This window comes from Jaculus jaculus, chromosome 16 (assembly GCF_020740685.1).
Source record: "Jaculus jaculus isolate mJacJac1 chromosome 16, mJacJac1.mat.Y.cur, whole genome shotgun sequence".
In the NCBI taxonomy this organism is placed as follows: domain Eukaryota; kingdom Metazoa; phylum Chordata; class Mammalia; order Rodentia; family Dipodidae; genus Jaculus; species Jaculus jaculus.
The window spans coordinates 65,007,256-65,020,696 of record NC_059117.1 but is presented as its reverse complement, the minus strand read 5'-3'; the positions used below and the strand labels follow the sequence as shown (position 1 = coordinate 65,020,696).

The 13,441-nt window shown below is 51.7% G+C and overlaps 1 protein-coding gene across 1 annotated transcript in view; it reads left to right on the top strand.

Moving 5' to 3' along the window:
- Dnah1 (dynein axonemal heavy chain 1) overlaps positions 1–13,441 on the top strand; it is a 64,412-nt gene that overhangs the window by 17,376 nt on the left and 33,595 nt on the right. Inside the window, exons 12-27 of the mRNA XM_045136015.1 lie at positions 362–512; positions 1,267–1,460; positions 1,573–1,798; positions 2,633–2,752; positions 3,196–3,278; positions 4,528–4,669; positions 5,139–5,294; positions 6,013–6,211; positions 6,383–6,636; positions 7,571–7,783; positions 9,213–9,377; positions 10,830–10,951; positions 11,085–11,190; positions 11,763–11,942; positions 12,475–12,615; positions 13,029–13,192. Coding sequence (XP_044991950.1) covers positions 362–512; positions 1,267–1,460; positions 1,573–1,798; positions 2,633–2,752; positions 3,196–3,278; positions 4,528–4,669; positions 5,139–5,294; positions 6,013–6,211; positions 6,383–6,636; positions 7,571–7,783; positions 9,213–9,377; positions 10,830–10,951; positions 11,085–11,190; positions 11,763–11,942; positions 12,475–12,615; positions 13,029–13,192 — 2,616 coding nt within the window. The remainder of the gene's footprint in view (positions 1–361; positions 513–1,266; positions 1,461–1,572; positions 1,799–2,632; positions 2,753–3,195; positions 3,279–4,527; positions 4,670–5,138; positions 5,295–6,012; positions 6,212–6,382; positions 6,637–7,570; positions 7,784–9,212; positions 9,378–10,829; positions 10,952–11,084; positions 11,191–11,762; positions 11,943–12,474; positions 12,616–13,028; positions 13,193–13,441) is intronic.

Here is a 13,441-nt window from a genome sequence, read left to right as displayed (position 1 = left end):
AGAACCACCTTGATTTCTCAATGACTTTGCCTCTCAGGCATGTGAAGTCTTCAGCAATAGGGTCTTACCATCTCTTTCTTACGGAGAACCAAGGACCTTGGCAATAGCCTATAATATTTTGGAGGCAACAGGGACCTCCCTGGCCAATGACTCACTGGAAGGTATCCCATCCCTGGCACTGAAAATTTTCTAATAGCAATCTATGGCTTCTGGATGTGCCATTACTTCAAGAAAGTAGGTTCTCATATGTCTTATTCAGAATATCTTTGAATTTTGATTCACCACCACCCCAACCCCCCGCTGCCCTTCTTTTATACAGTCTCTTCCCCTCCCAGCATTCAGCCCAGTTGTTGTCCTGCAGGCCCCGGAAAAATGCCCTGTTCATCATAGACTTGGTGCTTGACAGCTCAGGGGTACACTATAGCATGCCACTGGAGAATTTCGAGGTGACTCTGCTCAACCTCTTCGATAAGGGCATCTTGGCCACCCATGCTGTGCCCCAGCTGGAGAAGGTATGTACTACAGTCTGGTCAGGACCAGAGCATCTGTTGCCATGACCTCTGAGAGCCACAGCAGGCTGCCACAAATACCAGAGCAGTTGAACTTCATTGTGGACCTTCTGCTTGTGGGCAGTAGGCTTGGCCCCCTCTAATTCTAATATCGTCTTTAACCCTTAATACTTCTGCCTTGCAGACATGGAGACACTAAGCCATGTGACTGCTAAACGTAAGGCTGGCAAGTTGAATCTGGGGCTTGCTGTAAATCTTGTTAGAGACACATCTGTCCTGTATCCTACCCCTGAGCCCATCCAGCTCCTGGTTCCTCCCTCCATGTCAAGAGCAGACACATGCTGATGTCCACATACAGCTAGTGTCCAAGGCCCCAATAAATTGCCACTAGTACATTCATAAGCTGTGCTTCACCCACTCCCCAGTCCCAAGGGCCTTGACAGGTGAAAATCTTTCTTGATGACCTCCACTGCTAGTCTGTCAGAACCATCTGATGCCTGGTTGTCCCAACAGCTCCTTTCTTTAGACTGGGCTGACTTGGTCCAGGCATTATCTTTCAGTGGCTAAGAACGTCACTGAAGCCCTTCCCTCACCCCCATGCTGGCTCTGCTTGGCCTCATTGCTACTTAGTCTTCAGACTCGCTCCCCTCCTCACCCTCTTAGCCTGCTCCCTGAGAGGGTGCTCCCATCTCCAGACCCTCTCCCTACCTGCCCCGTAGCTCATCTAGCTTGGCCCTTCCCATCTCTCCCCTCTAAGCTGGTAATGGAGGACATCTTTATCAGCGGTGACCCCCTACTGGAGTCAGTGGGGCTTCATGAGCCACTGGTGGAGGAGCTACGGGCTGTTATCACAAATGCTGTGCACAAAGCCATGATCCCGCTGCAGGCCTATGCTAAGGAGTACAGAAAGTACCTGGAGCTGAACAACAACGATATTGCCACCTTCCTCAAGTATGTTTAGTCACATCTGTGTGTCTGTCTGTCTGTCTGTCTAGTCTCAATATGTTTGTGCATACATCTCTACTCACCATCCTCTATTCCTGCATATGCACGCTGTCCTCAGGGCCTACCAGACACAGTGTCCATCAGCAACAGAGGTACGAGAGGTGGTGCTTACCCATCTGAAAGAGAAAACAATCCTCGACAACTCATTGCCTGGCAGCATCGTAATTGGGCCCTTCTACATCAACATTGACAATGTCAAGCAGAGCCTGTCCAAAAAGCGCAAGGCCTTGGCCACTTCCATGCTGGAAGTCCTAGCCAAGAACCTGCATAAGGAAGTGGGCAGTGTAAGTGCCCATCCACCTGGAATCAGTAACCATGGCCAGCTGCAAGAAACCTTACACAAACTGTATACTCCCACTAGCAAGATGCATCAGGCAGGGTTGGAGGTGTCTCACACACCCATGGAAGGGGACAGCAGTCACTCTGCCTGCACACCCATGGGAGGGCACAGCGTCACTCTGCCTGCTCCCTGTCTGCCTGAAGGGAATGCCCCAATGAAAAGCTGATACTTCTATCTTTGGACTTCAGAGATCTGGAAAGTCCTCATAAATGGCACCCTTGGATAGACTGTCATGCAGAGCTGAGGGTGTGCAAATGTGTGCCTCAGAAATGTTGAGTGTGGCCTGGAGAGATGGCTAAGTGTGTAAGACCCCTTCCTGTAAAGCCTAAAGACCCATGTTTGACTCCCCAGGTCCCACATAAACCAGACGCACAAGATGACACAAGCACACAAGGTCACACATGTGCACAAGGTGGTGCACACGTCTGGAATTCAATTACAGTAGCTAATGCCCTGGCATACCAATTGTCTCTCTGTCTCACATAAAGGCCAGTCTTTTGGGCTTGCCCCCCACCAAAAAGTGTTGGGTGTATGAGTACCCTCTCAAAGGAGGCTCCTCTGAGAGGGTACAGCATACTGGGTGACACCTTTGTCTCAGGAGAGACCTCAGCATCCCAAGGAGCCTTCATGGAGCATCCCTCTTGGAAAACATGGGAGGGTATGGTCATGGTGGGACAGTTGCCTGTTGGAGGCCCTGGGGACCTTTAAAGAGACACAAGCAAGGCAGGGCACACCACCATCCCCAGCCCATGACTCAACCCTACCCCCCCCCCACCAGATCTGTGAGGAATTCCGCAGCATCAGCCGCAAGATCTACGAAAAGCCCAATAGCATCGAGGAGCTGGCTGAACTGCGAGAGTGGATGAAGGGAATCCCTGAGAAGCTGGTCATACTAGAGGTAAGGAAGGCACACAGACACTGGGGGCCAGTGTCCAGGAGTATGAGAGGACACATGGGGTGTTGGGGACTAGAGAACACTAGTGTCCAGAGACTGAGGGCTCAGACCACCAGTGGCTAGAAGATAAGAGCCAGGAGGTGAGGTAAGGGAGATGCCCTGAGGACTTGTGGAGGCAGGGGGTTATGGGCTGGGAAATTAGCAGAGAATTGGACCTGTGTTCTTTGGGAGGTCAAGAGGATGGATTTAAGGTAGGGATCAGGGGATTGGAGACCAAAGGTGTGGTGACCATGGACTGTGGAGTGTCAAGTCTGCTGCCTCCTTGAACCAGCTGAGGCTTCTTCTCTTGGGAGAAAGCAGCCCTCTCTACACCCCAGGCATTTCAGAGGGACTGGTCCTGGTAAGTCTCTCGCCAGCGCAGCCTCCATCACTCCCTGCCCATGCAGGAACGGATTGTGAAGGTCATGGATGACTACGAGGTCATGGAAGAATTCTTTTACAACCTCAGCACAGATGACTTCAATGACAAGTGAGTGGGAAAATTGTCACCACGCTGGACAGTGGGTGGTAAGAAGAATGTGGAAGAGTGGGTGCTGAGCTGTGGAGACTGTCAGATGTCCTAGATATTACAAGCTATGAAATATCACCAGAAATGCTCTGTCAAGATGCCATAAGCTGCCGGGCGTGGTGGCACACGCCTTGAATCCCAGCACTTGGGAGGCAGAGATAGGAGGATTGCCATGAGTTCAAGGCCACCCTAAGATGACAGAGTTAATTCCAGGTCAGCCTGGACCAGAGTGAGACCCTACCTCGAAAAACCAAAAAAAAAAGAAAGAAAGAAAGAAAGAAAGAAAGAAAGAAAGAAAGAAAGAAAGAAAGAAAGAAAGAAAGAAAGAAGGAAAGAAGGAAAGAAAGGAAGAAAAAAAAAAACCATAAGCTATGCTCTACACAGGTGCCAAGACTAGGCAGGACCAGGTGGTCAATAGGTAGAAAGAAATCATGTGGGAACAAACTCTTAGCCTAGGACTTAAGGGCATCTCTGACCTTGCCTCTGTCCTGTCAGTGTTATGATACACACATTTGTTCTAGACATAGTAAGACTCTGTAGTTAGGGAGTGGTAAGATAGGACAAAGCTAGCCTGTAGGTAGCCCCTGGACCACTGGGAGCCCCTTCCCCAGTCCTGCCTCATAGATAGGGCTATCATACCATCAGGGATCTTCCCAGGGTCCCGAACACACCAACCTGAGAAGGCATTCTGCTTAGGAGGGGCCTCCCCCAAGCATGGCACCCCTAAGGCCAGCTGCAAGCAGAGGTGTTATATCCTTGTGACACCCTGTGTCACCAGAAGATACAGTTGGTCTGATAAGAAGAAGGCTCACCTGGTGACACTAGTAAGCCACCAGGGTTATGCAGGCAAGAGACTTTGCTTTGGCTCATCTGACGTCCCTGGTACCTCAGGGAAAATGTGGCATCACTCTCCCCTCGCCAGTGTGCCTGACATTCATGGACATACTGGAGCTGCATCTTACTGGATGTTGACTGCAGGCCCAGAGGACAGGGTGTGACTCCCCACGGGTGGCAGTGCCTGCCTCCCAACTTACTCATACTTCCCAGGTGCTCAGTTCCCACTGGCATCAGCTACTATCTGTATTCCCCCATCACACTCCCAACCCCATGTGCTCCCTAACTATACAGGTGCTGGCCTAGGCGCCTGGCCTTTCCACCCCATCATTTCACTTGCACTGTTTCCCCCAATCCCAACCCCCATCCCTGGCAGGTGGGCTGCCAGCAATTGGCCATCTAAGATCCTTGGGCAGATAGAGATGGTGCGACAGCAGCATACTGAAGAAGAGGAAAAGTTCCGTAAGATCCAGATCATGGACCAGAACAACTTCCAGGAGAAGCTGGAAGGGCTGCAGGTGGGGCTTGGCCAAGGGCCTTGTTAGGTCCACACCTTCCACTCATGCACAGTGCTGCCAATCTGGGCTTGAGACTTGCATTCAGGGGTGCCATGTCAGTGTGTGATGGGTGAGTGGACGGAAGAATGTAAACAATGGCTGGAAAAATGAACTGAACACTAGAGAGATGGATTAGCAGTTAAGGTGCTTGCCTGCCAGACACACAGGGTAACATGCAAGGTCATGCATGTGCACCAGATGGCACATGCATCTAGAGTTTGAATGCAGTGGCTGGAGCCCCCTGGCATGCCAGTCTCTCTCTCTCTCAAGAAGATTAACTGAAAGGCCAAAAGATGCCTGGACAGAATATTCCAGAAAAACAAAGAGTAGTGGACCCAACTCTTCTGTTAGGTCCTGGTGGACAGTGAGCACAGTGTTTGTGGGCATCATGAGGCTTGGGGGCATCTGACCCTTGATATTTGGCCCACAGCTGGTGGTAGCTGGCTTCTCTACCCATGTGGACATTTTGCGAGCACACGAAATTGCCAATGAGGTGCGGCGGGTCAAGAAGCAACTGAAGGATTGTCAGCAGCTGGCGATGCTCTACAACAACCGCGAGCGCATCTTCGGCTCAGCTGTCACGAATGTATGCTCCTGCGGGTAGCCTGCCCTCTTACTGCCAAGGGCTGAGGAAGCAGCTTGGGTCTGCAGCCACATTGGGGCCCAGCTACTGGGTGGCAGTGCTCAGGCCCCTTGGGGGCATAATTGAGCCAGCTGCAGAGTAGAGATAATTTGCCTTCAGTCTCAGGCTGAGGAGGCCAATAGAACCAACCAAGAGGCTTCTGAGGATAAGCCTAGACCTTATTTAGAAACTTATTGCCTGGGTAGGGCAGGAAGAAGGGAGTCCAGGCTTGGGTCCATCAGGGACAGGAGCAGGAATTGTGGCCAGGAGGGGAGAGGACCTGTGTTGTAGTTATCTTCTCATTTATGTGACAAAACACCCAACCAAAAGCAGCTGATGAGAGGAAAGGCTTGATTTCAGATTGAACTTTTGAAGGGAATTTTCACTGTAGCAGGGAGAGCATGGCAGGGCAGGAAGCTGGCTCACATCTCATCAGCAGGAGGAGCCCCATATGCTGGGCTGATGAACCTCAAGGCCTCACCTCTTCCACCAACCCTTCAGCTGCCAAAAGCTCCACAATTTGCCCAAACTGCCACCAGTTTGTGTCCAAGTATTGAGACCACATGAGGCTATAGAGGACACTTCACATGCACGCCATCACAACCTAGCCCAAGGGGAGGTCAGTGTAGAGATAGCCAAAGGAGCATCCCAAGAGCCCCAGCCTAGTCCTTTGTTGCTGCAGTACGACAAGCTCTCAAGGATGGTGAAGGAATTCCAGCCCTATCTGGACCTGTGGACCACAGCCTCAGACTGGCTACGCTGGTCTGAGAGCTGGATGAATGACCCCCTGTCAGCCATTGATGCCGAGCAGCTGGAAAAGAATGTCATTGAGTCCTTCAAGACTATGCATAAGTGTGTAAAGCAGTTCAAGGACATCCCAGGTAGCTGAGAGTATTTGCCACAGGGACCCACTTGAAGGTCATGGCCCAGCAGGGTCTATTTTTCTCTGGTCAGTGCTGGCCAGGCAGCATAATAACCAGTCCTTCCCAAAGCCTTTCCCTCCTTCCCTCCATGAACAAATTGCTTCTCATGTCCTTCTGCCTACCCGGCAGCTTGCCAGGACGTGGCCTTAGACATCCGAGCCCGCATCGAGGAGTTCAAGCCATACATCCCACTGATCCAGGGACTGCGCAATCCTGGCATGCGGAACCGGCACTGGGAGATACTATCTAATGAGATCAACATCAATGTCAGGCCCAAGGCCAACCTGACCTTTGCCCGCTGCCTTGAGATGAACCTGCAGGACCACATTGAAAGCATCAGCAAGGTGGCTGAAGTGGCTGGCAAGGAGTATGCTATTGAGCAGGTGGGTAGTGACTAGCAAGCCTGCCGCACCTTTCCTCTCTCTCCTGGTCAGCCTGGTCTCCAGCCCCCCTGCAATGATAGCTACTTGAGAGAATCAAGGTAATGGCTCCTCCTGGGGTTAGGATGTCCAGGGAATGGGGGTTGAGGGACATTCTGCTACCTGAGTTGATGACATAAGTAAACTGGCCTAGTGTGAATCATTGCTGTCAGTCCTCAGTTGCCCCTCTAGAACCCAAGCAAGGAGTTAATAGCATCTCTGTCATTCAGCAGATGTGTATAGGACCTAAGAGTGTCAACAGAGGACTTGACTTGACCTACGACTCTGGGTTTGATCCCCTGCACTACAAAATAAATTAACCACTTAAAAAGATGAGCTACAGCCGGGCGTGGTGGCGCACGCCTTTAATCCCAGCACTCAGGAGGCAGTGGTAGGAGGATCACCATGAGTTCAAGGCCACCCTGAGACTACATAGTGAATTCCAGGTCAGCCTGAAGTAGAGTGAGACCAAACCTCGGAAAACCAAAAATAAAAAAGATGAGCTACAGAGTGAGTGCCATGTCAGTCTGGGCTAGATTGAGACCCTACTCCAAGACAAAACAAAAAAGATGTTTAGCTTAAGACTCAGGGAGGTTCAGCTGTGGCCAAGTTAACATGTTCAATAAGTGTGAGAGCTGGGAACAGCGCACACTCCTAAGTGGCACCTAGCTACCTCACACTGTGTATGTTGTACATGTGCAGCACATTATGAGAGTGGACAGCCTGGCATTTAGACAGGCCAGTGAGGGACTTGCTGACTAGCAAGCTGAAAGAATTTGCCAGTGGGACCAGACCAGGCAAATATTATGGCTTGTTAGGCTCTGTGCTGCCCCGCTGGTCAAACAGAATGAGAGACAGCCCTTTCCCGGGATCCAGCCTTGACTGTTCCCCACCACAGGCACTAGACAAGATGGAGAAGGAATGGGCAACCATCCTGTTCAATGTGCTGCCCTACAAGGAGACAGACACCTACATCCTCAAGAGCCCGGATGAAGCCTCACAGTTGCTTGATGACCACATCGTCACAACCCAGAGTATGTCCTTCTCGCCCTACAAAAAGCCCTTTGAGCAACGCATCACATCTTGGGAGAACAAACTAAAGCTGACCCAGGTAGGTCCTCCTCCTCCTCCTCTCTTGCCTTCCCCCTTCCCTGCCCTCAGAATCTCAGTCTTAAAAATGGCACTGTGTCTGGGTGGGGCTCAAAGCATGGAGTGCCTTGCATCTGTTCACCAAGCTGCTAGCTCTCTGACAGGTCTCCATCCATAAGAAGGTAGCCAGCTTGGATGTGGCCATCCAAATAAGAGACCTAGCTAAAGAGGCAGTTAGAGCTGTGGGTGGAGAGGGTGGTATTTAGTTCCAAAATGTTTCTGTCAAGCTTGGGATAGTTCAAGTATTCAAACTTTGTAGGCTGGATACTCCAAGGCACCTCAGTACCCTTCCCCCCCTGTCCTGAGATTCTATTCCCATTTCATTTGGCACTGCCTTGGGGAGATGGCCATGAAGCTTGGAATGGCTGCTGTCTCGGGCTCTCTCAAGGTTAGAGGCAGGGGCTGCCCACAGAGTCTGGGAAGATGGGCCTAAAGGTGTATCCAAAATCCCCTTCTTTGTGCTCTTGGGTACTATACAGAGACCAGCGAATGCCAGGGGTCAGGTGAGAAGGGCTTCTCTGTATGCCCCTGGGCCAGGCAGAGATGCTTGTTCTAGATAGCATTATCCTTGGACCTTCCTCATTTGCTCATACTGGCTGTTCCCTTCACATGAGTTCTAACTCCCTCCCATTTCCCTTCAAGGCTCAGCATAGGTATTTTGTCAACTCCCTTACACTTTTCTAGTAGGTTTTCCACTGAGGCCTTCAGTCAGTGACTCTTACAGAAGCTATCACACAGGTTGGGACCTTAGTGATCCAAGGTATAACAGCCCCTAGTAGTGTGTTGTGGGTTCCTTGAGGGAAGAATCTATGGCCTCTGTTCTTTCTATGCCATTGTGGGCCTGGCACAAGCCTGTTGCAGAGCTAACCAGTACCCTTCTCACAAGCAGAGATGAATGAATGAATTTGCATTGATAAAGATGAAATAAATCCTGCATGGGTAATTGGAAGGTAGAAGAGAAATGACTCAGTTTTAGGATGCTTTACCATTGAACTAGATTTCAGAGAACATTTTAGGTCCCACTGAACCTCAGAGACTTGAGGCAGTAATCCTCTTCAGGAAGAGGAAACTGGCCTACTCCCCCACATGCCATGTGGCTTCTCTGTCACCTCCAGGTTTGCCTCTCAAGGAAGAGCAGCAGGGCCCTTCTAAAGGCATGGGTGTCTGGGCATCTTATAGGGTGGCGCCATTTTTCATGGACACTGGCATCCCTGCTCTTCTGTCTGCCCTGGCATTCTCAGATGAGAGCCATCTGGAGTTCCCCGGGGACACTGGCTGTGCTACCAGTGCTCAGCGTGACCTGCACTCTGCTGGGATGAAGCGTCTCCATCATGGAGGCCCCACTTTGCGCCCTGGGCACTGACAGACTGTGCCCTGCCTTGCCTGCCCAGGAAGTGCTAGAAGAGTGGCTGAACTGTCAGAGATCCTGGCTGTACCTGGAACCCATCTTTAGTTCAGAGGACATTACCCGGCAGCTGCCCGTGGAGAGCAAGCGCTACCAGACCATGGAGCGGATCTGGAGAAAGATCATGAAGAATGCTTATGAGAACCGGGAGGCAAGTTTGTGGGGATGGGAGGTCATCTGGGACCCCAGGGGGCTGGGGACCTCCTGGCCTCTAATCTCCCTCAATAGAAAATATTGGAGAGTAAACCCAAGGCTTTGGTTGTGGCCCATGTTGTTAAGAATGGGACCCCTTGTTCCAGTGGTGCTCCTCAGAAACAGAACAGTTGCGTTTTCTAATAAAGCTCTATAGTCCAAAGTAGCATCTTAAAATATTTTATTTATTGGAGAGAAAGAGAATGGGTGCACCAGGGCCTCTAGGCTCTGCAAACCAATTCCAAACTCATACACCACCTTGTGCATCTGGCTTTACATGGGTACTGGGGAATTGAATCAGGGTCCTTAGGCTTTGCAGACAAACACCTTTACCACTAAGCCATCTCTCCAGCCTCAAACTAGCATTTTAGAGTTCCCAGTAAGTCCAAAGCAAAGTCCTCAGCCTCGTGTGTGTGCACACATGTATGCACAGGTGCATAGAGGCCAGAGAGCAGCCTGGAGTGTTATCCTTCAGGTTTCGTTTGCCTGTTTTGAGATGGGGCCTCTCTCTGGCATGGACTGTGTGCCTGTTTTGAGATGGGGCCTCTCTCTGGCATGGACTGTGTGCCTGTTTTGAGATGGGGCCTCTCTCTGGCATGGACTGTGTGCCTGTTTTGAGATGGGTCCTCTCACTGGCATGGACTGTGTGCCTGTTTTGAGATGGGGCCTCTCTCTGGCATGGACTGTGTGCCTGTTTTGAGATGGGGCCTTTCACTGGCATGGACTGTGTGCCTGTTTTGCGATGGGACCTCTTGCTGGCATGGACTGTGTGCCTGTTTTGAGATGGGTCCTCTCACTGGCATGGACTGTGTGCCTGTTTTGAGATGGGGCCTCTCTCTGGCATGGACTGTGTGCCTGTTTTGAGATGGGTCCTCTCACTGGCATGGACTGTGTGCCTGTTTTGAGATGGGGCCTCTCACTGGCATGGACTGTGTGCCTGTTTTGAGATGGGGCCTCTCACTGACATGGACTGTGTGCCTGTTTTGAGATGGGGCCTCTCACTGGCATGGAACTTGCCTAGCTTGGCTGGCTGGCCTGCATACCCCAGGGATCTTGCCTGTCTCTGCCTCCCCAGCCCTGGGATTACAAGTTTGCCAACACAGTTGGCTTTTTTTATTTTTCACATGGTTTTTGTGGTTTGAGCTAGAAGCTTACAGCTTGTGAGTCAAGCACTTTACCAACAGGGGTATTTCCTCAGCTCTTAACCCTCTTTTAACCATAGAGTTGGTTCTGTCGGGTTGGCAGGGCTGATGGAGGCAGTCGCTGACTCAGGGACAGTTTCCTGCCAGCTCCTTCCCAGGGCTCACTGAAGGTCTCTAATCGGCATGCTTGCTATCTGGCAAGCCTTCCTACCACCTCACAGTTGGCCCACACTCACTACTGCTTTGTAATCCTGGCCTGGTCCCTACAGGTGATCAATGTGTGTGCTGACCAGAGACTGCTGGACAGCCTACGGGACTGCAACAAGCTGCTGGACCTGGTGCAGAAGGGCCTCAGCGAGTACCTGGAGACCAAGAGGAATGCCTTCCCCAGGTGGGCACCATGCCCACACTGACAGTATCAGTACTAGAGACTCTGGCTCCCTGCCAGCCTAGGGCTCAATCCATGTTAGTGGTATTGGCCCTGCTGGCGAGCAAGCTTACTGACCTCCCTCAACCCCTGGCAGATTCTTCTTCCTGTCTGATGATGAACTGCTAGAGATATTGTCACAGACAAAGGACCCTACTGCCGTACAGCCTCACCTACGCAAGTGCTTCGAGAATATTGCTCGGGTGGGTGACCGGGCTAAAGCTTAGGGCCAGGCACTGGGGCACAGCCTAGGAAAGAGGGCACCTCTCCCCTCATGCCACGCCTTCCTGGTGGAGATGAGGTGGCCAGTAATACTCCTGGTCCTCAGGACACCCCCTGGGACTGGCAAGAGGAAAGTCAGCTATAGAAGCTCCTCCCCTCAGTGCTGGGCACCTTGGGCTCCTAACTCACCCGGGAGCTTCTGTCCCCTCAACATACTGAAGCATTGGTTAGGTAGAGATATATGACCCTCCTGATCTTACCTCACCAACAAAAGAGGTCATACAAGTCTGTGGAGGGCCACAACACACTCAGGCTTAGCTTCTTCCCCAGTGTCTGATTCAAGCCAAGCCTGGTTAGGGACAGGCCACATCAGGGAGGAGGCAAGTACCTCCTGGTGAACTGCAGTCAGGAAAGGCCAGGGAAGGCCAACCCTGGAGTGCTCCACAGTGGTGCTAGCGCCTGCTGAGGTAGAGGGACAGCTGAGCCAGCTGGTAGCTGCGGGCAGGCTCTGTGACACACCAGAGTAACCCTCCTGTGTCTCCACTGCCCACAGCTGCTGTTCCAGGAGAACCTGGAGATCACACACATGTATTCAGCAGAGGGTGAGGAGGTGAAGCTATCCTTCTCCATCTACCCCACCAGTAACGTGGAGGAATGGCTGCTGGAGGTAGAGCGTAGCATGAGGGCCAGTGTGCGCGACATCATTGAGAAGGCCATCAAGGCCTACCCCACGGTGAGCTCGGCCTTCCCGCTTGGCCTCCACTGTGGTTCCTCCTCACCCCTCCTCATGCTGTGTTGCCCACCTTCAAAAGGTCCAGCACTCAATGGCTACGTGTGTGGGGGTGTGCATGCATATATGTGCAGATGTGCACACGCCATACTCACACATGTGCAGGACAAAGACACAAAGTGTCCTTTGTAACTTTTCTGCCTTTTTTTTCTCTGAGATGGTCTCTCAGTGTACCTGGAGCTCAGTTTTTTGGTATAATGGCTGTCCGGTGAATCCCAGTAGTCCTCCTGTCTCTACCTTCCTTGGTGCTGGTTTACAGGCATGCCCAGCTTTTTATGTGGGTGCTGAATATCAGACTCAGGTCCTTACTCTTGTATAACAAACACTTACCCAATGAGCCATCTCCTGGCCCCTGGCTGCTCTCCTGAGGAAATGCTAAAGAGTGTGAAAGGCCAAAGCAACATGATGTTCAAGGGCAGAAGATAAGGTCAGAGCTGGTAACACCTTGGTCAGCCTACCTATGTTGTCTTCCCAGATGCCCAGGACCCAGTGGGTTCTGAACTGGCCAGGCCAGGTCACCATCGCTGGCTGCCAGACGTACTGGACCCTGGAGGTTTCCAACGCTCTAGAGGCTAACAACCTGAGTTCTGAGCTGTTCCCCCAACTCTCCCAGCAGGTAGGAGTACCCTATACCCCAGTGCCTCCACCCTGGAAGATTCCAGTTCTCCCAGGAACTTTTTCCTGCACTGAGCATGGAAGATGCCAGGAGTCAGGTCCAAAGAGTAAATTCAGGCTCCCTGCAATGAATGTCTCACAGCAGCCCCCAGAAGGAGGGCCCTGAGTCCCTAAGGATGGCTCTGGGTCCAGGCAGATGTCCCTTTCCCAAAAGTGAGGTGGGTCCCTCTTGTGTTATCCCTTGAATATCCTTGTTTCTCATTTCTCCCCACATTCAAACCTCCAGCAACTAGCCAACTCTATATCCAGCCTTGAAGGCTCAATGACAGTCTACACTGAAAAGGCAGATGCCTTGTGTGTACCTTCATATGCATTTCTTTCCTTTGTCCAATGTCACCACTCCCATCCCAACAGCTCAGTGACCTGGTGGCCTTGGTACGGGGACAGCTGTCCCGCATGCAGCGGGCAGTGCTATCAGCACTCATTGTCATTGAGGTCCATGCCAAGGACGTGGTACAAAACCTGATCAAGGAGGGTGTGGTCAGTGTGAATGACTTCGAGTGGATCTCACAGCTCAGGTGAGGACAGGAGGAGCCACCCCAAAACCAGAGTGCTCACCAGGAGGGGGCAGAGGAGGGGGATAGTGCAAACTACTCTGGCCCCTGTGCTAAAAAAGTGAGACACGGCCTGGAGAGATGGCTTAGCAGTTAAGGCCCCTGCCTGTGAAGCCTAAGGACCCAGGTTCAATTCCCCATTACCCATGTAACCCTGATACACAAGGTGGCACATGTGTCTGGAGTTCATTTGCAGTGGCTGGAGGCCCTGAC